The sequence below is a fragment of the Zootoca vivipara genome, chromosome 1 (genome assembly GCF_963506605.1).
Source record: "Zootoca vivipara chromosome 1, rZooViv1.1, whole genome shotgun sequence".
In the NCBI taxonomy this organism is placed as follows: Eukaryota; Metazoa; Chordata; class Lepidosauria; order Squamata; family Lacertidae; genus Zootoca; species Zootoca vivipara.
The window spans coordinates 129,657,641-129,684,435 of NC_083276.1; the positions used below are offsets into that span (position 1 = coordinate 129,657,641).

The 26,795-nt window shown below is 44.3% G+C and overlaps 1 protein-coding gene across 5 annotated transcripts in view; it reads right to left on the reverse strand.

Moving 5' to 3' along the window:
• Positions 1 to 26,795, reverse strand: part of ERBB4 (erb-b2 receptor tyrosine kinase 4) — an 818,250-nt gene that overhangs the window by 26,133 nt on the left and 765,322 nt on the right. For all 5 annotated transcript variants that reach the window (XM_060282309.1, XM_060282298.1, XM_060282293.1 and 2 more), the window contains exons 21-25: positions 26,353 to 26,508; positions 24,467 to 24,542; positions 19,827 to 19,973; positions 14,372 to 14,469; positions 11,298 to 11,468 (exon numbers count right to left, since the gene is read on the reverse strand). In XM_060282309.1, the coding sequence (XP_060138292.1) occupies positions 11,298 to 11,468; positions 14,372 to 14,469; positions 19,827 to 19,973; positions 24,467 to 24,542; positions 26,353 to 26,508 (648 nt within the window). The remainder of the gene's footprint in view (positions 1 to 11,297; positions 11,469 to 14,371; positions 14,470 to 19,826; positions 19,974 to 24,466; positions 24,543 to 26,352; positions 26,509 to 26,795) is intronic.

Here is a 26,795-nt window from a genome sequence, read left to right on the forward strand (position 1 = left end):
GGCTATAAGCAATAAACTTGACTGACTGAGTGATATTTGCCCAGGTTCATCCCGGAAACAGACACATGTTTTACGTCTCGTAGGGAAATGTTGCTCTGGTCAGGAAATACAATTGCTGCTGAGCTGAAAGCCTAAGAAGTGCAACAGTGGGGCTAAAGCACACGTCTGTGCATTCACACTGGGACTTCAGTCTGCACTGGAAGAGCCACCCAAATCGTTCTTCTGCATGGCCCTCCCATTTTACTCTGCTGCCTTGGATCAGAGCTTTGTCCCCATTATCATTCAGGGCTGGTTTCTCTCGCTGCTTCCCTTCCTCCATGGCTACACGTCCTCCCTGTGGCGATAGGGAAAAGGATGCTCTTCAAAGCTGCATTTGCTGCGTTTGAGGCAGCTGGAAACACAGCAGATCAGTGCCTCCGACGCTTACCATGTAGCATTGGGGGGGGGGGAGCGTCTTCAGGACACAAGCGTCCACAGCTCTCATTCATCGCTGCTGCAAACCTTGTACACTCCCTAGCTTTGTACTTTTGCACAAACATTTGCTGTTCAGCTGCTCTGAAGCTGTTGGAGGATACAGACACATCTGAAGAGTGACTCTGCATAATTGGTGTCACTTTCTGTTAGGGATTGCATTTGATTGCCTGCTAATTTCACACTAGACGAGAGGGCTGCGATTTTCTCAGCAAAGGTTAAAGGATGACTATTTCAGTGGAGCTGTATGAAGATATGCACTACTGAAACAAGCAAAGACAAAGATCTGAGCTCCCAACTGCCAGGATTTCTCACCCTCCTATGCCTGCTTCAGTATCCACACACACAGCTAGGCCTCCTGGGAAGAATTAAGTCCTGCTTGTCCAGCAGTATATTTTCCATAATTTGCAAAATTTGATATACAAAATTTGCATGTACAGAAGAAGATAAAGGAGGTAATGGAACCAGGCACCTGAGGCTTTAATTGACAAGGAAATCATTAGATGTGTCCCTGTGAAATCTCAGGGTACTGTTCAGATTAGCATCTTAAAATTCAGTGAGGCACCTCCCTCCCCCACCTTTGCACAGTGTTGTTTACATCAAAGGTGGGGTGGGGATGTCTTCACCCAATGAACATCGTCTTTCCCCCCCTTCTGTGCCCATGCAATCCCTCCTGGAACTCCTATTCATGAAACTCTCATCCATGTATGCACGCGCATCTGCGCATGTGCGGTGACCACCTCAAATGTTCACATCACTGATCATCCCATATCCAGTTTCCTATTCAGACTGAAGTTGGTTTGAGAAAAACACATTATATAGCAGTATTTGTCAGGAAACGACCAAACTGATATGGCGTGTGTGAATTCGGCCTTGAAAACTAGCAGCAGGAGCACACTAGATGCAGAGTAAGTGGTAATGTGGAGACACCACAAGGTTCTATACTGTACTTTGCTTCACCGTGAAACTTATTGGGTCAACCATTCTCTCAGCCTAACCTACCCCATGGGGTTGTTGGGAGTGTAAATGGGGGTATGCGCCCCACCCTGAATAGCCACTCTTTTGCAGACATAAGAATATAACAGCCCTGTGGATCAGACCCAATACAGTGGTGCCTCGCAAGACGAATGCCTTGTGCAACGAAAAACTCGCAAGACGAAAGCGTTTTGCGATGTGTTTGGTGACTTGCAAGACGAAGTTTTCTATGGCCGCGCTTCACAAGACAATTTTTTGCGGGTTTCTTTTCTTTCTTTCTTTTTGCCATGGCAAACCGCGCTTCGCAAGACGAAATTATCGCAAAATGAAGCGACTTGCGGAATGAATTAATTTCGTCTTGCGAGGCACCACTGTATCTATCTATTCCAGCATCCTTATCTTAACACTGGCCAGTCAAATACTGCTGGGAGCCCATGAGAAGCACATGAATACAACAGCTTTTCCCATGATTTGACTTTCAGTGACTGGTATTTTGAGGTCTTAGCTGAATGTGGAGGTTCTGTTTGGCTGCCATGGCTAACAGCCACTCATAGACCTATTCCAAGGCTGGCCCTAAATTGGGGGCACCAGACGTGGAGAGAGTGTGTGCCAGTTCACATGGCATAAATAAATGCACAGTTTCTGATCCTTAAATGCAAATTTGTCATCTTCTGCAGCAGGAAAGAACCCTGCATCAAACTCTTAAAATGTTCTAAATATGAAATAGGACAAATGATTGAGTAACTGGAAAAGAGTGAGATCCTCCTTGCCTAGGGGGCATTTGTCCTAGACTATGTATCTGTCTTCCAGAATCCCCCCCACTTGCTTGTGGGGTTTAATGTTGGGGTTCAAGCTCCCTCCGCATGGTGCCCTCCTGGTGTTTTGCACTACAATTCTCATCATCCCTGACCGTTGGTCTTGCTGGCGGAAGGGAGTGATAGTTGGGAAACCTCTGGATGGCAACAGGTGGAGGAAGGCAGCAGTATTTCCACAAAAGTGACAGAGAGGGGGTTAAAATGAAAATTTTGAGGAATCTAAGTTCCTGAATTATTTGGATCAATGGCTTCTGCACCAGAATTTGCATTATTGTAAATCTCGGCTTCATTATTGTAAATCTTGGCGCTGTGGGCTAAACCACTGAGCCTAGGGCTTGCTGATCAGAAGGTCGGCGGTTCGAATCCCTGTGACGGGGTAAGCTCCTGTTGCTCGGTCCCAGCTCCTGCCAACCTAGCAGTTTGAAAGCACATCAAAATGCAAGTAGATAAATAGGAACTGCTATAGCGGGAAGGTAAACGGCGTTTCCATGTGCTGCTCTGGTTTGCCAGAAGCGGCTTTGTCATGCTGGCCACATGACCTGGAAGCTATACGCCGGCTCCCTCGGCCAATAATGCGAGATGAGCGCGCAACCCCAGAGTCGGTCACGACTGGACCTAATGGTCAGGGGTCCCTTTACCTTTACCTTTAAATCTCGGCTTCATTTTGTTTTATTCAGCATTCTGCATGATGTGGAGCCCTGCTCCTGAGCAATGCAACCTTTTGGGCAGCGTGTGACACATATCCCAAGCAGCTCTCAGGTGCTCTGCTTAACCATTTAAGAAATGTTAGGCCATAACTTCTTTACTTAAGCTCTAGAAACAATTGTATTCACAGAAACAATTAATAGGAAGCATGTCGGTATTCAGGAAATGTCAATGAACCAAGTCCTCCTACCCTAGCAAGTCAATACAGCTGCTCCACGAAGTTGAAAGATTTCAGAAAGAGCTCTGTGTGGAATAAGGACAGCTGGTTTGTGCAAGTGGATCTGTGCAATATCCTACAGATACAGAAGTGGCGAAGCAGATAGAAAATACAATGCAGAGCCGTCCCATCAGCTCAGAGCAAATATTTCAAAGGAACAGGCTGGTATTTACAGCAGATCTGAACTGAAATGAAATTCAAATTGGAGAAAGCTCCCTGGGGGGGACCCACACCTCTTCCCAAGAGCCACGTTGTTTTTCTTCTGAATATGGAACAAAAAGCAGACAGACGCTGCCTTGCTTAGGAGAACCTACAGGAAGGATATTTCAATCCACATCCAAAGGAGGCAGGGACACTCCCCCCCACCCCCCAAAAAGATGCATAGCAAAATGGAATATATGAATAAAGCAAAGGGGAAAGGACCTTCCCTGCATGTTTTTGCATTCTTTTCATGAAAGAAATAATGAGCTAGATAATGAGCCAGCAGGCTGAAGGGGGGGGGAGAAGCAAGGGGGAGTGGCGGAGGAGTGGGAAGCATGTCCATGGCTTGCCAGTCCCTGAGCACTAGTTGCAAGAAATAGGCCACAGCCATGCGGCTCCTGAGCTCCATGCCTGCTCTTGCCAATCTGAGTAGGGGGGCAGGAGCAGCGGGCGGGACCCTCCCCACTCTCCACCTCACAGCTCCTCAGCTCCTGAGTAGCCTTGCTCTCCTGGTTGGTGCTGGGCCAGGACTGAGGAGGAGGAGGAGGACCCCAAGGGAACAAGAACAGAGACTCAAAGAGAGCTGCTGCCCAACTGGCCTCTGGCTCCCTTATTCCACTCTCGCAGGCTGTCAGAGAGGGCCGGCGAAGGTGGTGGGGCATTATATTACCCATATTTCCAATCAAAGAAGCGGTCATACGCTGACCACAGTGGCAGCAGCACTGGGAATGCTTCCACTATTTCATACACCCTGACTCTGTTTTCAAGGAGAAGTGCTTGTTTTCTGTTAGCTACCCCTGTTCCTATTTTGTCCTTATTTTTTCCCTTAGAGAAATTATTATTTTTATTATTATTCATTTTGTTTCTATACCGCTTTATGTATTTTAAGAAAAGATTTCAAAGCCATTTACAACACATTAATACCTCAAATAAAACAATCCAGAATAAAACAGTACTGAAGAAAGTCAAACAAAGCATACGTTTGAAGCCACAAAGATTTCGAGGTAAAACAGGAGGTGCTATTAGGGTATTAGCTTCTACTTCCTCAATGTTATTGAATGTGCTGAGTTGCAGAAGCTAGTCTAAGGAAATTATAGCCAGATCTATGGTGAGATTAAAAATGCAATCCCATCCTTGGTTTATGCCTACCTAACGATTGATCACTCTTAAGTACCGTATATGTGGAGTGGTAAAGCCCACAGATAAGAGCAAAGGTCTTCTTGTGGATCAGGAATTGGTTAAGTGGCAGCAAGCAAAGGAACAAATGGTAAGTTCTCCAAATAGAGAGATGTAGAAAGGAGAGTCCCCAAGGATCAGTATTGGGGCCTGCGCTTTTTAACTTGTACATAAACCATTGTGAGTTATTGGGTAGCAGGCGGGTGGCCAAGTTTGCTGAAGATACCAAATTGTTCAGGGGCGTTAAACCAAGAGTGATTATGAAGAGCTCAAAAAGGATCTCTGCAAACTGGGTGAACGGGTGGCAAAATGGTAAATGCAATTCAATGTAAATCAAGTGTAAAATGATGCAAATGGGGACAATAATTTTAATTTCACATATGCAGCTCATGGGCCTGAAATGGCAGGGAGTGACCAGGAATGAGACCACTGGGTCATAGTGGATGGCTCAGGGAAGATGTTGAACCAGTGGGCAGCAGCTATGAAAGGGGCAGCTTCAGTATCACTGGGAAAGGAAAGGAAAATAGTAGCATGATACTATTATACAAAGCAATGGCGCAACCACATTTGGCATACTGTTATACCAGGGAACTCCCATGACCGCTTCCTAAGAGCATGATAACCTGGTGCAGGTGTGGGGAACCTTTGGCCCTCTAGGTGTTGCTCAAGTACAACTCCCATATCTCTGGCCACTGACTGTGCTTGCTGGGGCAGATGGGAGTTATAGTTCAGCAACAGAGGTCCAAAGGCTCTCCATGCCTGCCCTAGTGCTTCTCTTCCCCGTTCTAAGCAGGGCTCCCAAGCCATGGAGTTGGGAGGGTATTGTGACGGGAATGCACACATTTCCTCTGGTGCATGGCTGGTGTGTGCGCGCACCTGTCAAAGGAGTGGCCATCTGGAGGGCTGTTTGTGGGGCCAGAAGATTCAAGTCCCAGGGCGACTGACGTCAGCTGTTTGGGTCTGTGCATGCTAGTGAGGGGTGTGTGGTTTCATTTGCTGTTGCAGGGCTGTAATCCTGCATGCAAGGGGAACAGAAACATGTCATGGGGGAGATTTGCCACTCCTACGCGTTGGAAGGAGAGTTACTTAAGAGTTTCAGAGAAGCGAGAACTGGAGAGAACCAGGTTCAAATAGGGTGAAGAATAGCGTCTGCTGCCTTTAGGTCCTTGGAGGGCAGATGGAATATAAATGGAAGAATTAATTAATTCTGGGACTGGCTACTGTGTGGACATCCACAGCATGCAAGTTGGATGTCATATTCTTGGCTCCATGAATGCCCCTGGCAGGCCTGTGGCTATGATCGCTCTTGACAATGATATTCCTTTACTGCTGGGAGTCTATTGGATTGGATATTATGGTTGGAGATTCTACTACAGTGACACTCCCACTCTTCTGCGTCCCCTCCCATCCTTTTCCAGTTTGCATGATCCCTTGCATTTTTTTAATGTGGCATGAATAAATTGTTATTCTGAAAGTGTAGCCCAGAGGAAAAAAGTTTGAGAACAACTGCTTCACAATGTATTTCTGACCCCCCCCCCCAATCCTGTCTAAATTTAAAACAAAACAAAAAGCCTTGTGATGTCTCAAGGGCCATACATTGCCAGGCTCCTATATGTTTAGGCCCTGAAACCAAGCTCTGTGTGATACTGCAGTAGGATTGGATTTCTGAACTTTAGAGTGGGGGGAAATTCCTCAAGAGGGAATCAAAAAGGTAACATGTTTGGATGTGCTGCGAGGAGGAGATGGGTTGGAAGCACAAAAAAGGCTTGATGAACGCATTTCACCTGCCCCTTCCCTCCTTTTCCTGTTTTTCCCCCATTCTACTTTACACGGTAATCAAAGGATATTCTGAGCCTCTCAAAAGCCATCAGCCCTCATTGAGAATGAAATAGAGCACATCTTCTCCAAAGCCTTTAGCGCAGCAATCATTACAGCATGTTGACTGGCCTGAACAGGGGAGCTCTTAGAGATGGATCTGCAGAGGGGTGGGGAGGGCAGCAAGAAGCCAGCCTAGGCATGTGAATAGAAAGTTGATTATAATCTCCCCAATTTTATTACAGTTGTTTGGGGGGGGGGGTTAAAGAAACCCATAAATGGGCACTCCTGGCCTCTTAAAGGAAAGAATGGTTGCCTTGATGAGATTTTCCATTTTTCAGATGTTAGAACAGTTTGGGGAATCTACTGGTAATATTACTTTACAAAAAAAAGAATGAAAGAAAGATTTGGAGAGAAAATAATCATTAACATTTTAAATCTAAATGTTATTTCCACCCCTGGGCCCCTGCCTTTGTTTCCTATACTATCACTGATTATTCCTTAAGAAAAACAGGGAATAATGAGGAAGGCAGTCTCCTGGGTCTTAGCAAAAATATATTTTCCTCTACAGTATAGCATTGCGGTAAAGAGATATATGGCTCCTCATAAACAACAACAACTTTATATAGATTATATATGATTATGTATTACACACACACACACACACACACACACACACACACACACACACACACCAGTTCTTCTCACACCAGATTGTTCAGACCCATTCAGACAGTGCCATTTTTCTATTCAGGAAGGAAACCCACAATATTGTGCTGGTTTGTGGCTTGTACTGCTCACACATGCATTGCCACCGCGTGTGCTATCAAAGTAGTCATCGCAGTGGGGCTGTAATAAACCTGCTCTCATGCAGTTCACCTGAGCATCGTAGGTGTCAGAGTTTGGGGGGAGCCAGGATGCTGCCTTCTACAACCCAGGCCATCTGTCTGTTTAGCTCACCACTGCATAGTTGACACACGGTCTGGCTGTGGCTCCCCAGGCTGCTGTGAGACAGGGATTTCTCCTAGCCCTACCCGGAGATGCCATGGACTGAAGTTGAGATTTCAAATGTATATATACACCGCCTTACACTTTAGAAACAACAACACGGTGCGTGGAATCCTTTACGCACAAAGCATATGTTCTACTGCTAACCAATGGCCCTTCAGCTAGAATCCTAAGGTGATAAGATGGAAGATCAGATTTTTGAAGGCTTTAACTTTTTTTAAAAAGCAAAATGCCCTGCAAGTAAAAAAAAAGAAAAAAACACAAGCCCATTGGGTAGTCAGCCTGTTCTTGTCAAAGCTGGTTTGTCCTTGAAGTTGCTGATTATGTGGGTTATCCAGTTCAAGAGTGAGAGCATTAAAATAAATAATTAGAATTTTAGACTTACAGTTTGCTAACTCTAGTTAAACTGAAAAGCAGCTATCAAGAGGCAACCTGACAGAACTGATTCTAAGCAAGAAGTTACTCCTTAGACAGGGCAGCCCTTGTCAGACCTTCACATCTACTGCCCTAATGCTTTACAACTTAAAATAGGAAGATTGGAAGCCGCCTTAGACCAGGCTATTCACCCATCTATCCCGGACTGCCTACAGTGCTCCAGGGTCCCAGGCAAAGGCTTCCCACATCACCTGCTACCTGAGATTCTTATAACTGGTAACCCCATGATTTGAACGTGGGACCTTCTGCATGCAAAGCATGCAAAATGACCATCAATATTACAATCAACAGGAAAGACGATCACGACCACAATACCTCATCATAAGCACTTTCTAACTTGCAGAGTTTTATTCTCTGCCTCACACCCAATAAGTGGGATTTGTTCCATGTACAAAGAGCAGGAAGGAGGCTGGCACCAGAGAGTGGAAGGGACAGGAATTTCTTGTGGCTCAGAGACCAGCCAAAAAGGCCACTGGGCCAGCAGTGCCTTTGCACAGAGGACATGAAGAAGGCCAGAGGGGCCACAAGACCATTCCCCATTTGTATATGTCCTTCATTCAAGCTAATGGGACTCAGGGAGATAAGGACCTAAGAGCCCCCAAATCCTGGTGCCAGCACTGGTAAAGAAATTCCTTCTTTTCCTTTCTTTCTTTTTTAAAAAAATCCATTCAACTAATGGGATAGTTTAATGAGACATTCATTTTTATTCCTATTTTAGATAAAAAGTTTAATCTCTAGGAAAGAGTTCCAGACCCTTTAGATGTCAACTTTCCATGCCTGCTTTACTAAAGAGCACAGAAACTTTGCTATAAAATTTAATTTTCCAGTAACAATGAACATAAACTGCCCAAGCTGCATCAATTTATTCACCATTCATGATAATAGCGGCAATTATAATGGGCCCATTTAATGTTAATGTTCATTAGAGCAAACAAGGGTATATCCAAGTTACCAAAAGGAAACAGACTTTCAGGGGAAACATGTGGACTGAGTTTTAAATGCATTTCACTTTTTTTGTGTATACGTCCTACAATCACCAGTTATTTAATTTTGAAAGTTTAAGGTAAAGGTAAAGGGACCCCTGACCATTAGGTCCAGTCGTGACCGACTCTGGGGTTGCGGCGCTCATCTCACATTATTGGCTGAGGGAGTCGGCGTGCAGCTTCCAGGTCATGTGGCCAGCATGACAAAGCCGCTTCTGGCGAAACTAGAGCAGCACACGGAAACACCGTTTACCTTCCCACCGTAGCGGTACCTATTTATGTACTTGCACTTTTATGTGCTTTTGAACTGCTAGGTTGGCAGGAGCTGGGACTGAGCAACGGGAGCTTACCCCATTGAAAGTTTATGTTATTCTAACAGGGATTTCTATGAACACAGAAAGCTACCTTACCCTGAGCCAAACCATTGGGTCCTTCTAGCTCAGTACAACTTTCTACTGTATGGCTGGCCCTTTCTGAGCCCTGCTACTTGGGGCCTTTAGCTGAGAGGTGGACAACTTTTTCCTTCTGAGGACGTCATTCCCTCTGAAGTTATACGTTGGGGAGGGAGAGGGTCTTCTCGGTGGCTACTCCCAAACTTTGGCACTCCCTCCCTAGAGAAGCTAGATTGGCTCCCTCCCCCTTGTTGTCCTTCTGATTTCCTTGTTCCAACAGGCTTTTGAGAATGGACAAGAGGAAACCATGCACGCTCTACAGACACGCTTCCAGGAACATATCAAGACCAGTTTGCAAACCACTGCCCAATAAACTCCTCTGAGCCCACCTAACAAGGAGTGCAGAATGCCCACCACTGCAGCCTTCCTTGAGTGTATTGGGAAAGTGCTGGCAGTGTGACCTCCTGCATCAATAGAGAAGCTGCTCTGTTGTACTCCCAGTTAAACATGAAGTTAATGCCACTTAAACCATCATGATTTAAGCTTACTTACCTTTCAGTGGCTTGCTCACAATACATTTGTGCAAATTATTGCTTTGGGCTGTTTTCAGCTAAATAATTCTGTTCTGTAGCCCTGGTAACATCTAGGCAACATGTTATATGTAGGGCTGCCTTTGAATATAGTTCAGAAGCGAACTATAGTTGGGAAAGAATTTGATGCGCAGATTCCCGACCAGTACAAGACAGTCAGGATATATAAAAGCAATTCTGGCATGAGTGCCCTGGCTACCAATTAGTTTCCAAGACCAATTTGAAGTGTTGGCTTTGACCTATAAAGTTCTAGGTGGCTCTGGACCTCAATACCTCCTGTCCCCATTTGAACCAGCCTGGACCTTGTGATCATCATTTGAGGTCTTTCACCATATGCCCTCTCCAAGGGAGGTCTGGAGGGTGGACCTTTTCAGTGGTGGCTCCCCGCTGATGGAATCCGCTCCCCAGGGAGGCATGCCGGGCACCATTACAGGCTACTTTAGACCCTTAGCCTCTTTTAGTGGGTGAGTTGTGTTAAACGGCTTTGTATTTATACCGGTATTTTGTGGTTTTGTTTTCATTTTATATTGGTTTTTATTTAAATAAATAAAAATAATAAAAATGTAGTGCTATGTTGAATTTGACCCTTTGTATCAAGGAAAATGCAGGGACCCAGGTGGCGCTGTGGGTTAATCCACAGAGTCTAGGGCTTGCTGATCAGAAGGTCGGCGGTTCGAATCCCTGCAACGGGGTGAGCTCCCGTTGCTTGGTCCCAGCTCCTGCCCACCCAGCAGTTCGAAAGCACATCAAAGTGCAAGTAGATAAATAGGGACCGCTCCGGCGGGAAGGTAAACAGCGTTTCTGTGTGCTGCTCTGGTTTGCCAGAAGCAGCTTTGTCATGCTGGCCACATGACCCGGAAACTGTCTGCGGACAAACGCTGGCTCCCTCGGCCTATAGAGTGAGATGAGCGCCGCAACCCCAGAGTCGGACACGACTGGACCTGATGGTCAGGGGCCCCTTTACCTTTACCTTTTATCAAGGAAAATATACACCTGGTTAAAATAGATACAGATGCTTATATGGAGAGAGCTAGCTGAACTCATGAATGCATTTAGTGTCCTTGCAGACAGGCAGGACGACACATTACTGGCACATCCAGGTCTTAAGGTCAGTGTGTCAATCTCAGCTGAATGTATGTGTCAGTGTGAGCCATGTTCATCAGCCATCTGTCCAAGCTTCTGTGAAACAGCTATGAAGTGCCTTCCTGGGGCTGCAGCCGTATACCCACCTACTCAGGATTAAGCTGTTTATGGAACCGTTTTATTGAAATGTGCTGCTTTGTATGCTTTCTTGCTCTGAACCTTTCTACAAGTCGCTTAGAGACTTTCTGAAGTAAGCGTCTAACAAGACAAATAAATAATACTAGTAATAACGAGTTCCCTTTGCGCTTCCATTTCCTAGGGAAATGTGGGCTTCATTGAACGTGGCATTTAAACTGAGTCTGCGGATGACTTTGCCAGTTGGCTTTGTGCGCATTTGATTCTGGATTAACACCATTGTTGTTTGTTCTTACCCTGTTGGAGTCCATTCTTGCCCTGGATGTATAGATGGGGGGAGGAATGTTAAACGCCTGAGGGACGAGGTATTCTTCAGCATCCATCATGTCTTCCAGGTCTCCCTCATCCAGAAGATTCTGGAAAAACTTGCTGTCATTTGGGCTTGGGAGTTTCATGCGATCGTCACCCTAGATATAGTACATTGATGGAGAATGAAGGGGAAGGGGGAAGAATCATCCTTTGGTTATTTCGCCTTGCCAATAATCTTTCTGTAATAGCTATAGACTCTTATCTGTCTAGTTATTATTGTTGCCCTCCATTATTATACAAGTGCATTATGTGCTCATATTTTCTCCAATCAAATTCTATTGTCCTTTACACTTTTTTCTGAAAGGCTCTTTAAAACTAAATAAAGAAGGAAATTATTCTTGGTCAAAACTTGGGAATATGATGGCAGAAGTGTAATAACTGTTATCAGTCAAACAAAAGCCCCATTATTATTATTTTTGCATTCCTGTAATAGTGCTATTTGGGGGTGAAGGATGACCCAGCCTTCTGCTTTTGACAAGCTTTGACTGTTTTTGTGAAATGTTTGTGTTACTGGATTTAAAATGATTGCAGACAGAGATAGACAGAAATAATTTTCATAATATCCTTATTCTGTTACTAATAATCACCATCATCATCATTTTTTTACGCAATTTCGTTTAGCACTAAGAATCTTCAAAAGCCCTCTAAGGTAAGTTAGTATTATCCCTATACAGTATTTTATCTAATTAAAACATTTATGTGTCACCCCTTTTCAGTTGTATGTACAGCCAAGTACACACATACTACTACTAAAGGTAAAGGGACGCCTGACCATTAGGTCCAGTTGTGACCAACTCTGGGGTTGCGCGCTCATCTCGCATTATTGGCCGGGGGAGCCGGCGTATAGCTTCCAGGTCATGTGGCCAGCATGACAAAGCCGCTTCTGGCAAACCAGAGCAGCACATGGAAACACCATTTACCTTCCCGCTGTAGCGGTTCCTATTTATCTACAGTACTTGCATTTTGACGTGCTTTCGAACTGCTAGGTTGGCAGGAGCTGGGACCAAGCAACGGGAGCTCACCCCGTCACAGGAATTCGAACCGCTGACCTTCTGATCAGCAGCCCTAGGCTCAGTGGTTTAACCCACAGCGCCACCTTACTACTACATACTAGTAACAACTAAAATCCTTAAAAACAAAACTGAAATTCAGAGCAATTTAAAGTGCCTGGGTGGAAACTCTTTTCCTGGGGCTGAGGGGCTGCTGATGGGATAGCCCTCATCTTTGTTGTTATGTAGTATATTGGCTGATAAAGCAGATCTTAACCCAGGGGCAGGTTGATATAGGAAGAGGTATTCCTTTAGGTACACTAGTTAAGTCTCTCTAGATGCAGCTGGTGCTTAGTCGCTTGCACAAATCCACAGCTGACTGCAAGCAGGCCTGGTGGTCTATTGCTGACATCTCCAGGTGAAAAAGGACCAGGAGATCAGTTCCCCAAGGGGCTGTTGGGGGGGGGGGGCTGTTGAGGTTGTCACACTCGTCTGCTCCTGGTTGTGGTGCCCCACCAGTTAGGTCCCAGACTTCCCTTCTCAACACTGCCCCCTTGCAGGAAGAGAAGCCTGACACTGGGAAACACAGTAGGGAATGTCACTCGAGGCGACAGCTGACGTTGTTCAAGTTGGCAATATTTCTTGACACATTTTAATGGTTTTTCTCGTGGATATTCAGTGCCTCAGTTCAAGCTACTTTGTGCAAACAGTGGCCAAAGAAGCCCCCGACTGAGCAAAAAAAAGAATCAATCCATTTTACCTCTATCTGAGTAATTATTACAGTACTTAAAAAGGCTCTCTTGAGCATGGAAACTGAATATTAAGGTGGTGGTTTTTTTTCCAATAGCTGCATTAAGTTTTTAAGAAAGGGGGAAAGCGCTCCTTTTTCCATTCAGCTTAGTAGGAGAATTTGGTATATATTCTTTTTTTTAAAAAAGAAATCACTTACAGAGCAGATGCTAAATGAAAATGTAATACGGGTTTGCGTGTGAAGTAAAATAAATAATTTAACTGAAACGTCATTTTATACTTGTTGTTCTGCCTCGTAATAACATAATGACACAAACGGTGATGGGGAAAATATTTTCTCACTATATACAGCTCTTTAGCTGAATGAGGGGGAGGGAAGAGAGCCAGTACAGGCAGAGATCCCTATAAGCCAGGAATGGAAAACCAACTCCCATCAGCCCCAGGCAGCATGGCCAATGGTCAAGGATGATGCTGGCCACATGACCTGGAAGCTGTACGCCTGCTCCCTCGGCCAATGACGCGAGATGAGCGCCACAACCCCAGAGTTGGTCACGACTGGACCTAATGGTCAGGGGTCCCTTTACCTTTACCTTTTTACTTTTGTACACCCATAGGCTACCCACTGGATTTTGCCTGAGGAATTTCACTGAAACTCAAAAGCAGTTTTTCATTAGATTTAGGGATGTCTGAGAACTTCAGTATTTGTGAATTCTGATATGAATCGATCTAGTCTTCACCTCACAGATTAATGATCAGATTGGGATTTAGTTATCTAACAAGTTTTCATACTACCTAATGTGCATTTTGATTTTATTTTGATTTTTGAAAACTCTCTCTCTCTCTCTCTCTCTCTCTCTATATATATATACGGTATATGAGAAAATATGCAATTTGATATTGGCGCATTTAAAAAAAAAGGTTAATGCATATTATAGCAGAAAATGACACGGGCAGGAAATAGACTGATTCGCCCATCCCTAATTTGACTACCAAAATTTCTAAGAACAACTTTGCACATCCTTAGCAGTTTAAAGTTTTTTTTTAAAAAAACCAAGATTATGTGATTACGCCACTCTCCAAAATGTATTTGTGACATAACTCTGTTGGAAAACCCATGCATTATACAGGACTGTTAGCCAGAAACCAGGAATAGTAGTGGTACACTTGTGAAGGTTTACTTGATAGCCAAAAAAGAGCTCATCCCTGTGTAACCTTTAAAATGATCTTATTCGGCGAGAAATAGACACTGCAGAGCTGCTCACCTGGATGACTAGGTATCTCTGAGGATCTCGAGCCATTCTAGAAAATTCAGCAGCCAATTCCTTGAACTTCGGGCGACTGTCCGCATCAATCATCCAACCTAAGGCCCGATACAATGAGAGGAAAAATGCTTCTTGTTAATAACAAGCAATGTATGGCTTTTCATAAAACAGTTCAGTCCTTAAGAGGAGGTATAAACTCAAGGAACCACCCAGCTGAAGTTGGCTATATTAGGGCTTTTTATTCTTTACTGTACTCAGTATGCCTTACATTTTCATTTCCTAAACATTTGTTCCCTATCATGCTTTAAGCTTACTTATTAAGAGCAGAAATCCTAAGCATATTTACTCTTTACTTATGGTACTTATAACCTGCCCTTTACATTTACAGTAAAATAATAAAAATGAACCATGTTCAAAAATAGATGAAATTATATTGACCAGCTAAACAAGTTATTCACAGATAAGATTCACATGGTAATAATTTAGTAAAACACACACTTAATCCACAATGCACTTCGCTTCACTGGGCAAAGATCTGTCTTTACCTGTCAATAACATTGGAGCATGACACACATCAGGGATGAGGGGGGGGGGAGAGTGTCATTCCATAAGCTTGGTGCCAGAACAGAGGAGGACATCCCATGTACCCACACAATACAGACATTACTTGGCAAAAGGATGCTAAGTACGGTAGGGCCTCCTCTGCACATGCAATGGCATGGTGATATAGGAGGAGAAGACATTCCTTCAGATATTCGGACTTCAAGTCATTTAGGGCTTTATATGTCATCATAAGTATCCTGAAGGTGATTGCCAACTAGCATAGTCCTTTCAAAATAGGTTTTATGTGTGACTGATTGGCAGTGCCCCAAAGGATCTCGGCTATTGTATTTTGCACCAGTTGCAATCTCTCAATTGTTTTCAAAGGCAGCCACACAGAGAATGCTTACAATAGTTGGGTCTGGAAGTTACCAGAGCATGGATAATTGTGGTCAGGTTATAGCTGGAGGTTGGAACAGGCATTTCTAGAGTCTAGACAATGATTCCACCTGTTATTCAAGTGATAAAGATGGCTTCAAGAGTACACAGCTGCTCCTTCAAGAGGAGTAAAACCCCATTTAGAGCAGGGTGTTCCTCCAAAGCCTGGACCCAAGAACCTATCACAAACACAGTACCACGGCTTTGCCTGGATTCAGTTTCAATTTATTGCCCCACTTCCAGTCTATTACAACTTACACATAGTGGTTTAGCAACTGCATCGTTTCTCATAATTCAGATGGAACAGAGAGGAAAAAAATGGGTGACTGACACATACATAATGATCACACCTTGCTCGAAATTCCGCGATGACTATTACCACCAACTTCATATTGATATTAAACACCATGGGAGACAAGATCAAACCCTGCAGGACTCTGCAGGTCAGCTTCTACAGGGAGAAGTAAAAGACCTCCATCCCCATTCTTCGAAACCATCTCGGAGCAGAACTATTGCAAAGCAGGGCCCTCCAACTCTCAACCTCCATGGGTGTTCGAAGGAGGTGTATATTGTACCTCCCAATTGTCCTGCTTTGAGCAGGACACCCCTGATTAACAGATGTCACCCCAGCTTCCGTTTCAAATCCCGAATGTCCCAACACCCCATTCGCTGCCACCTGAAGGCCTCCACTGAGGCCCGCCATGGCTGCAGATGTGTCTCAGGAAGCCGGGCCACACTTCTGAAAGTGCGGCGCCAACTTCAGGAAGTATGCCAGCAGCCACAGTGGTCCTTGTGGCACAGGAGGCCTTGGCCTCATCACAAGTGGCGGTGAGCTGATGAAAGTAAGGTGGCAGGTGGGCCAAGCCAGCGTAGGTATGCTTGCAGGTGTGGGGGGGTGGGGTGGACGGTGGCAGCGGCAGTGGCAGTGGCAGGCCAAGGTGGCATGGTGGAGTGGCGGTGGCATGGTGTCCTGGATTTGGATTGGGAAATGTTGGAGGCTATGAGGTACCATGGTCAATAGCATCAAAAGTCACTGGGAGGTTAAGGAGAATTAACACCTTCCCTCTCCCTTTCTCTTTATTGAAAAAGGTCATCGATCTGGCAGTTCCAGTGCCAAACCTAGGCTTGCAGATCCAGGTTGAAATGGAGTCTAGGAAATGAGTCCTAATATACTCACTTCCAAGATGACATGGTGCATATCTTAACTATCCCTTTTCTTTTCTGAGACACTTCCTTATGTTGTTATTTTCATTCTTCATTTTCTCTACACCTGACGCACAATCAAATCTTCCCCTGGAGTCTGAGGTTTCACTCAGTTGCTTGAGTTATCTGGTGATTCTGTTCTATGCAGCATTTTATTCATTTCTGCCTCATCTTTATGGCACAGTATAATGCAGAATGTGTGGGGTAAGCTGTAGGGGCTACTGTCACTCATTACAGGTGTCCTAGTGCTATAAAAAACAACAACACATCACACAGCTTCTGAACCCCACTTGCAGCTACACTGGTTTGCTAATGGCTGGGCAGGTCCCATTGTTTCTAATCCAGTCTACATATCATGTTCCATTTTTTATGATCCCCATTATGTTATGGGGAATTCTTTATCTCAAAAAATAAAGTAGAGATGAAACCAAGCTTTCCAGAAGCATAAAATGGGATGGCTATTAAATATGACAGCTCTTGGATATCCCTGTCAAGGTTTTTATTGCCCCCCCCCCCGGCATCATTTGTTACGTGTTGATTACATTGCAGAAGTACATCTGCGCATCTAAAGCCTGCTTGATTACTATGGCTGCTGCTACCTAGACATGTTTGATTTTTCATAATAGGGCATTTTGTTTCCTCTTATCTTTCTTCTTGCTGGCTCAGAGGAAGGCTCTCTGGAAATAGCTGGCTCTCCTCCACTCCTCTGGCTGCATGACCGAGGGCACAAAGTATCACTAACGGGTATATTCTGCTCCGCAACGGCCACTAGTTATCTTGGAGCAAGCCTCTTCCACCAAAAGATAGCATCAGCAATTTTTGAGGAATCTGTCATCATTTGGCAGGAAGTCTAAATAAAATGGGCCTTATCTGTCGAAACCTCCACTCTTCTCCATTTAAATACCTAGGACCTGTGAGTGACACCTGACTGATAGTGATGAAGTTGTACACACAACTCAAGATGAGAGTAGTACAACGCCATATTAGCTTTGAGCATCTTGCCAAATGGTTTCCAGTGTAGAATCACTTCCAGAGATCATGAGATGCTCACATATGGCCCTAGTATGAGATTCTAGTGTGATTGCACACTTCCCCCACTTTAAGGCATAAGGCAAACTGCAGAGCTGGTATGTGCTTGCCTGTATAGTGAAGTATAGAGGAGTCACATGTGAACCAGCCTGCATGACTACAGGTCTGAGGTTCTGGTCTGTATCCCCCTGAAGTGGTTAACTTGAGCCTGCCTTGTTCCACTTCAAATTGCAAGTGAGGACTCTTACATGAACACTCCTCCATACGAAATAATTCCCTGACCAAAGAACACAAGAGAAGCAAGGGAAAGTATTCTATGAGAAGGGAAGTATATTGCAGGGAGGAGCATGCATGTGAATCTCCACCTGCAGTCTGAACTGGTGCAGCCCAGAAAAAAACAAGTTAATTGCTTCCATGTCAACCACGCCTGTATGTCAAGCCTCAAAGAACCACCGTTCTGACACCTGTGGCTGAGACCTCAAAAGTGTGGTGCAATTCAGAACATATGTATTCTCTTCCCAGGGGACCACATATACATCCTAAACCAGCCAATTAAAATACAAAGGAGCAAAACGTCCCAACCAAACCAGGTAAGGCACTTTTCAAGTATGAATTCTGTGGGGAGGACCTATGACTCCTTAAAACCAACCAGGCTTCTACAGAAAACAACAAAACAGTACGCGATTAAGGTAAAGGTAAAGGGACCCCTGACCATTAGGTCCAGTCGTGACCGACTCTGGGGTTGCGCGCTCATCTCGCATTATTGGCCGAGGGAGCCGGCGTGCAGCTTCCAGGTCATGTAGCCAGCATGACAAAGCCGCTTCTGGCAAACCAGAGCAGCACATGGAAACACTGTTTACCTTCCCGCTGTAGTGGTTCCTATTTATCTACTTGCATTTTGACGTGCTTTCGAACTGCTAGGTTGGCAGGAGCTGGGACCGAGCAACGGGAGCTCACCCCGTCACAGGGATTCGAACCGCCGACCTTCTGATCAGTAAGCCCTAGGCTCAGTGGTTTAACAACAGCGCCACCTGGGTCCCTAGTATGCGATTATGAGTAAATATTTATCCAACCTTAACTGCTACAGCTGTAGCTACGCATATATAGGAAGGACTTCAAGCTGGCTGCTGGTTTATGTGCCCTCAACAATGGTTTTGCCTCATGTCCTAAAGTCTTGTTATGAGGTCATCATCCTCTGCAATTAAGTCCTTGAATGCTAATTTTGTTTACCTTGCATGCCGTTGCAGAAGGAAGGAAGTCGTGACTCAACAAGTTGGGGACTGAGCATCCACCAGCAATGGCACGGTCCCCTCCCTGTGATTCTTTGGTGATGCTGAACTTGGTATGATTCCTGGCCTCCCCCAACAAAGCTCTTGTGTGCTGCTGCTGCAGCAGCCTGTCAGCTCAGGCGGTTAGCAGGATTAGCTTCTTCGTACTCTTAGTTTAATGTTTTCATCTGTACACACGAGCACCAAACCCCACGTGGAGGAAATGGCTGTGTGTTAATCTCATTTAAATTAAGTCAGAAACACCACAGAGACTTTCCTAATTCTTTTTAAATTAGAAGCTTGAGCTTCAGGGTCACATTTTCTAGCATGTGCACATTGGGAGAGGGGGGGAGATGTGTTGGTGAGCATCCAGTTGCAAATAGCGCAAATAATAATGATTTGCTCGGGATTCTCGCCTAACTCTTCTCTCCCCCTGCCCTTAAAGATGCATATTTAGCAGCTAAAATATCAGTGCCTCTCCACACTGGAACACTTCCTCCCAAAAGCTCGGTCTTTTTCATATTAATCCAAGTTTTTTTTTAAAAAAAAAAATAAAACACACTGGATTTTCATTCTTATTCATTATGTCATTTAGAGTCAACTCTCACCCCTTTAGAACCTTTAATGAGTGACTACCTGGGTACCGTAATTATGTGAAATGCTATCATCTAACAAATCAATCGTTATGGAAACGACAGCAATTTGTGTGCTACAATTTTGGCTTCACAGCAATAATGTCTGACACTATCTGCTGGCAATAAGAACCCAAGCTAATGCAAGCGTCTTCCAACAGACTCACATCCTTCCCAAGCGTTAGAGGCTTGTGTGTAATATTTAGACATAATTGGTGTAACCACCTGAATATAATGCTTCAAAACGGCAAGCAGTATTACAGAGTAGGGAATGCAAGCTGTAACAGAACACAGCTTCAATACAGCTCATCCATATAGAGCTGCAGCCGAACGAGAAATACTCACATTTCACCATCACCATGTAAACATCAATTGTGCAGATCGGAGGTTGTGGCAAGCGCTCCCCTTTCTCTAGCAAGTCAGGAATTTCTCTTGTTGGGATGCCATCATAGGGCTTTCCGCCGAAGGTCATAAGCTCCCAAATGGTGACACCTAAAACAGAAAAGCAACGGTCACATTTTCATGAATGCATACTTGAAACATGAATATACACACATTAGGAATCATTTATCTGAGCCGATATAAGGTTATTGTGGGATTTGCACCAGTTCATGTGTGGTCTTGTTTTAGGAGCATGCAATGCAGAGCTCCTTCATGAGGCCTATTAGAGAAAATGCACTCCAGTGTCCCTCCACACGTGTTCAAACATCACTGCCCCCCCCCCGCCCTGCAACATGGTAGGTGATGCTCCTGTGCAAGGAAACGGAGCTCTCTGTGAGCACTGGCTCTCTTCCTGCCCACAATCCAACACTGGGTCATTTCATATGGCAAACTGAGAAAAGCAGTTTTCACTGATGCAAAAAGGATTTGTGAAAAAAATCCCAGCACTCTGTTCTCGTATTGTTGCTGGGGTCAATCTACTAGAAAGTTGTCTTGAGGAAGCCTCATTGATTGAATAGTTAGGGTCTTGATTAGCTCCTCAGGGGACTGTGGCCAAAGTGTATTTTTTTTAGCTGTTTTAATCCACCCTTCAATCTGTTTTTATTCCAATTTAAGACAGAAATGAGATGCGACTCGATAGAGATAGAGAGCATCTGTTTTGCATGCAAAAGGTCCCAGGTTCAAGCCCAGAAATCTCCAGGTAGGGCTAGGATTGTCCCTTGTGTGACACCCTGGAGAACTGCTGCAGGCAGTATAGTCAATAGTGAGCTAAGGGCTGCATGCTCCTATGGTATACAGAACGTTGTTGGACTCCAACACACATCAGCTGCCTCCAGGCAGCACAGCCAATAGCAGGGGATGGTGGGTGTTTGGGCTGACAACTTCTGGAGTGGCCACAGGTTCAAAGCCACAGGTTCACCCCTGGTTCAAAGCTGAAACATGTTCCCTGAATGCATAAAAGATAACAGTTTGCTGTTATAATCCTCAGCAGATACAAATGAATATTACTTGGTTCTTTCATCATTTAAGAACCTGGGACTTAAGGGAAGAATACTGCATATCACAAGGGGAAAATATTTGCAGGGGTGGAGTTTAAAAAGTACGCCAATATTTTAAAATGTGGAAAAGTTAAAGAAAATGCCAGTCACACCAAAGAAACTTCTATTGTGAAGAGAGAGAGAAACCTATTTTCTAAAATAGCACATTTTCTCTAGCTTACCCAAAAGCAAAAAAGTTGTATTGTTTTTATGTTTCATGTCACTCAAAATCAGTGACAGTGTGTGATGCATGTCTATATCATATATATTTAGAAATGCCTTATGATTTATGGCAGTGCATTGTTTTCGTAAGTGTGACACTATTTTCAAATGTCTTCAAAATTATTATTATTATTATTCTCTTTCAGCTGGGAAAAAAGATAAATAACACACACAAAGCCAAAAGTATCTTTTTTCTATCCCCAAAGACCTAGTTTAATATCAAAACTACTCTCTTGTCCCAGCAGCTTCCTTATTTGGTCTTTTTTAATTCTTTTATTTTAAAGGTCATTTAAAATATGCCTCCAGTGTGGTAATCATATTTTGCAGGTTGTTACTTCCAGCCTGGAGAGGGGCAGGTAACGCAACTATTGATAGTGCATAGAGTACAAACATGTGGCGTTTCCGCTCCCCCTACTATTCCCCTCTGGTAATAGCCACACATCCCAGCACCGGATCCAGGCATCTCTGGGGCACCATATGGAGCTGATCCAGCTGGAAGAGCAGCAGGGCTTTAGTTGCAGCAGTGGGGTAGCCACTAAGTTCTGTTCTTTGACTGACTGATATCGTCATCAAAATTAAAGATACATACATGCATGTATGAAAAGACCCTGATGTTGGGAAAGATGGGGGGCACAAGGAGAAGGGGACGACAGAGGATGAGATGGTTGGACAGTGTTCTCGAAGCTACGAACATGAGTTTGACCAAACTGCGGGAGGCAGTGGAAGACAGGAGTGCCTGGCCATGGGGGTCACGAAGAGTCCTGGTCCATGGGGTCACGAAGAGTCGGACACGACTAAACGACTAAACAACAAAGCAACCAAATAGTGGGAAATGGCAATAATGCTCCTCCACTTTTAACCTCCCTAAAGATATTGTTGTCCCTGGAATATCCCATTTGAATATCCTGGAAGACAGGAGTGCCTGGCGTGCTCTGGTCCATGGGGTCACAAAGAGTCGGACACGACTAAACGACTGAACAAACAACACATGCATGCAAATCTTACTAAGTTAGAAAAATGAGAACGATATATACTAAAACCTCGCAACTGGAAGTAAATCTAAAACTCAATGCATTTAGAAATAGGAAACTAGCAATTACACACTATTAAGCACATTCAAGTCATTTCAACAAAAAAGTGTATCACATATAAGAGACCACAGGGTTACAGGTGCTGTCATGCGCTGTAAGTTTCAGTGAATTTACTGGGACTTAACTTCTGAGTAAAGATGCACTCGGTATGGCTGCCCACCCGAGCATAGCTGCCAAGTTTTCCCTTTTCTCACGAGGAAGCCTATTCAGCATAAGGGAAAATCCCTTTAAAAAAGGGATAACTTGGCAGCTATGCACCCGAGAGCTCCTGCATTAATCACATCAAAGGTTCCAGGGCTGAGGTCTTTCTCTGTAGTGTTGTTAATCCTTCCCAGATAACACAGCTATTTTGTTAACTAGAGGCATATATCACAAATGAGGCCATTGGATGTCTTTGTATATAAAGTCCCAATGTCCATTTTTTCCCTTAGCTCAAGAGAAAATAAAGGTAGCCAGTTCGAAGAGCTAAATACTATATTTTGCTATCACATCCTAATAAGATTTCAGCTAGAACCACACGAGTGATTGTACTACTGTTGTTGCAAAACCTTTTGCAAGAGCAAGTGATGACCAGGTTTATTTTAATTGCTTCCTGCAGGCTTCATTCTCTCTGGTTCCACTATCAAAGGGGCAGGGAATCATTCCAGTAGCAGCTGGAAGAGCTCAGGAGGCAAACAGCCAGACAGGTGCCAATGAATTGAGCTTGATATTACAATTAACTAAATTAAACTAATTCCCTGTTTATGGATTTCAGAGATTCCTCATGCGCTCGACCTTTCCTACAAATGATAAGGTTATTTCTGAAGTACAAATGGATCCCATAATGATCAGTCTGCTTAGCTGTCAGTTTAATCCCCCCTCTCACTTTATTTGTTCTGTGTTATAACTAATTTCCTTTTATGGTACAAAAATTCCCATCAGCTTTTTTTTTTTAAACACACCAACAACCACCAGAAACATTCACAGCTTTTCAACTTAGCTTTTCTAAGGAGTGTTGAAAACTATGGCCCCCAGCATTTTTTCTATATATCTTAAGCTAAGCAGAAAATAACTGTTTTTCATGATGTGCCACACTGCTACTAACCTGCTGGTTACACCAGTGAAGGACTGCAAGGTAGCATTACATTTTGGAATATTTCACAGAAACAACTTAACAACTCTATTCAGATTTTTCTTTTTGAAGAGAACCAACAGATGAGGAAGTGTGGAACAAAGCTCAAGGCAAGGACTTGCTTTATAGCGTATGTAGCTTGAGTAGGAGCAACAGTCCTAACTTACAGGTAAAAGGTAAAGGTAAAGGGACCCCTGACCATTAGGTCCAGTCACGGACGACTCTGGGGTTGCAGCTTTCATCTCGCTTTACTGGCCGAGGGAGCCGGCGTACAGCTTCCAGATCAGGTGCCCAGCATGACTAAGCCGCTTCTGGCGAACCACAGCAGCGCATGGAAATGCCGTTTACCTTCCCACCGGAGCGGTAACTATTTATCTACTTGCACTTTGACGCACTTTCGAACTGCTAGGTTGGCAGGAGCAGGAACCGAGCAACGGGAGCTCACCCCGTCATGAGGATTCGAACCGCCGACCTTCTGACCGGCAAGCCCTAGGCTCTGAGAGCAGGAGTGGCTCTCAAATATAGTTCTTTGGGGTCTCAAACCTGCTGGAAGACAGGAAAGACCAGAACTCCAAGCTGACACCCTAGCTGCACATTAGGTTAATGAAGTTTTTAAAAATTAAATGCCAGGTACGCAGAGAGGGAGATTGCTACCAGCACCAGACCTGTGGGGAAAGGAGGTTAAAGTAAGCACTTCTAAGTAAACATTTCTCTTTCCATATGACAATTAGCTTTTGTCGGGGAAAGTTCCCATTGGTGGCAATTTGATACCCCCCCCCAAAAAAAATTTAAAAGCTCAATGCTGTGCATGCATGGCAGAGGGGGGAGATGTTACCAAGTGGTGCTGATAGCAATGTTTCTTCATGCCTGGTATTTAATTTTCAAAAAGCCACAACCTAATTGCTTCCTTAAGGGAACATGTAGTCGGCCCCTGATGCTTCCTACATGGAGCTCATGAGTCCAGCCACAGAATTTCCTCCTCCTTTGTACTAAAGGAAGTAAGATAAATGTCAGAAACAGATTAGAAGAGCTCCGTGCGTAGATACAAAGTAATGAATTAAAACAAATAGGCTTTTGTTTTACCATAGCTCCAGACGTCAGTCTGATGTGTGAACTTCCTGTAATGTATACACTCAAGAGCCATCCACTTAATTGGCATCTAGGATGACAAAAGAAAGAAAGCAAAAGCAATTAGTGTTTTCAGTTCACATTACAGGCAGCCGTGGTCGGTGGGTTCTCTTCTGGCTTCCCAGTGCTAAGCATCACTGGTACTTACTGAGACAGGGAGGGGAGAAGCATGGGGAGCTCATCCTGGTCCAGGTGCTTTCCTGCCACTGTGCCTGCACCGTACTGACCTCCCCCTGCCTTGTCCCTCCTTGTGCCTCCATGAAGGAAATCTTTGCTTTCAGGAACCATGGCCATAAATCAGATGTGCATTGGCAGGAACAAGCATGGCAAAATGGATACCATTTAGCTATTCCATACTTTCAATGGGATTTGTACTGAACTGCTGACTCCACAGTAACTCAAACATCCAATCAGTTTGCGCAAAGTGTTTCCACAACCAGCAACAAGCTTGTTTAAGAGTTTCTGTACCTTCTTAGCCACTACAGTGGTACCTCTACTTACAAATAACTCTACTTATGAACGTTTCTACTTACGAATGGAGCTCCGTCCGCCATCTTGGATGCGGTTTAGATAGGATTTTTTCTACTTACGAATTTTTAGATAGGGTTGCTTCTACTTACAAATTTTTTCTCCCAATGAATTCCTATGGGATTCGACTTACAATTCTTTTTTTTACTTACAAATGTGCGTTCGGAACGCATTAAATTCGTAAGTAGAGGTACCACTGTATTTTCTTCACTCCAGCTTAGCTTGCGGAAGAATTTGCATGTCTAGTCACCCTAATTTGCATGCCCTGCCATCAATACCAGTAATTGGTTTTCCCAATGAAAAGTAAATTGAAATGAATTGGATGCAAGCAAGGTATGGGATCATTGTCTATGTAATATTGGATTACTATATGGCAGTGTTTCTCAACCTTTTTTGGGCCACGGCACACTTGTTCCGTGAAAAAAATCACGAGGCACACCACCATTAAAAAAGTTTTAAAAATTAACTCTGTGCCGCCCTATATTATAATTATGACTGTAAGAAACACTTGCCAAATATTGCTTTCCGGCGGGCCGCCAGGCTCGTTTGCACCGAGCTTTGGGAAAGAGGAGGAGAAATATTGCTTTCCGGCGGGTTAGTGTTGATTATTGGCGGCCGCCAGGCGCGTGACAATGCAAATCGCCCTTCTCGTCGCCGCACGTCGCGGCACACCAGCCAGCGTCTCGTGGCACACTAGTGTGCCGTGGAACAGCGGTTGAGAAACGCTGCTATATGGCATCCCTGCAACAGAATACCGTGAAACAGTTGTGGTTCCTCAGGTTTATAATGGTAGCAATCAGGACCAGACAAAGACATTTTAGCACCTGAGGCATGTCACAAAATGGCACTCCCTCACTACTGTAGAAGTGGTGAGTGAAGATCTATATCGGGAACAGGTGGGGGAATCAAATCAACCTTACCCAATGGTTGAAGTGGGAATCAAAGCCCATCACTGGGGTAGCCTCTGCTCTGAATCACATGAGGTGGGTACAGAGCCCAGGAGACCCCCACAGAGCAGCTCCCATAATTTCCTCCCTAGGGGTGGGAGGAGACCAGTAGCACCTATTCGCCAACAGGCGGCATGGGGGGCACTGCCAAGGAGGGGGCAGATCCAACCTTCAAGGACTGCAATGCAACTGGATCTGCTGCCTCTGTGGATCTTGCCACCTGAGGCGGTTGTCTCACCTTGTCTCATGGATGGGCAGCCCTGGTATTAAGATGGGAACCATGAAACTCACCTTCCCCAAAGGTTTATCAAGAAACAGGCTTAGGATCAAGGCCCTTTCAAATCCTGGATTTAATCCAACACCCACCTTTCCTCCATCGGCACTGTACTCTTTCTCATCCCCTTCCAGTAGCCTGGCCAAGCCAAAGTCTGTGATCTTCACATGGTTTGGTGATTTCACTAAGACATTCCTGGCTGCCAAGTCTCTGTGAACCAATCGCCTCTCTTCCAGGTACATCATTCCCTAAGAAGCAAAAAATAGAAAACAGTTTTTAAGGTCTTGCTTTTGTAAAACATTTGCACAACATGCACCTTAGAAACTTTTCCAGCTCTTGGACTAATGTGTGGACCAGAACTTAGCTGCCTCCCCTGAATATTGTGGCACAGCTCTCAGCAGTTTAAACATACCAAAACAAACATATAAATATGTAAATTGAGACAAAATACACATGAAATATGCATTAAATATATATATATATATATATATATATATATATATATATATATATATAGGAACATAATTATGGATAA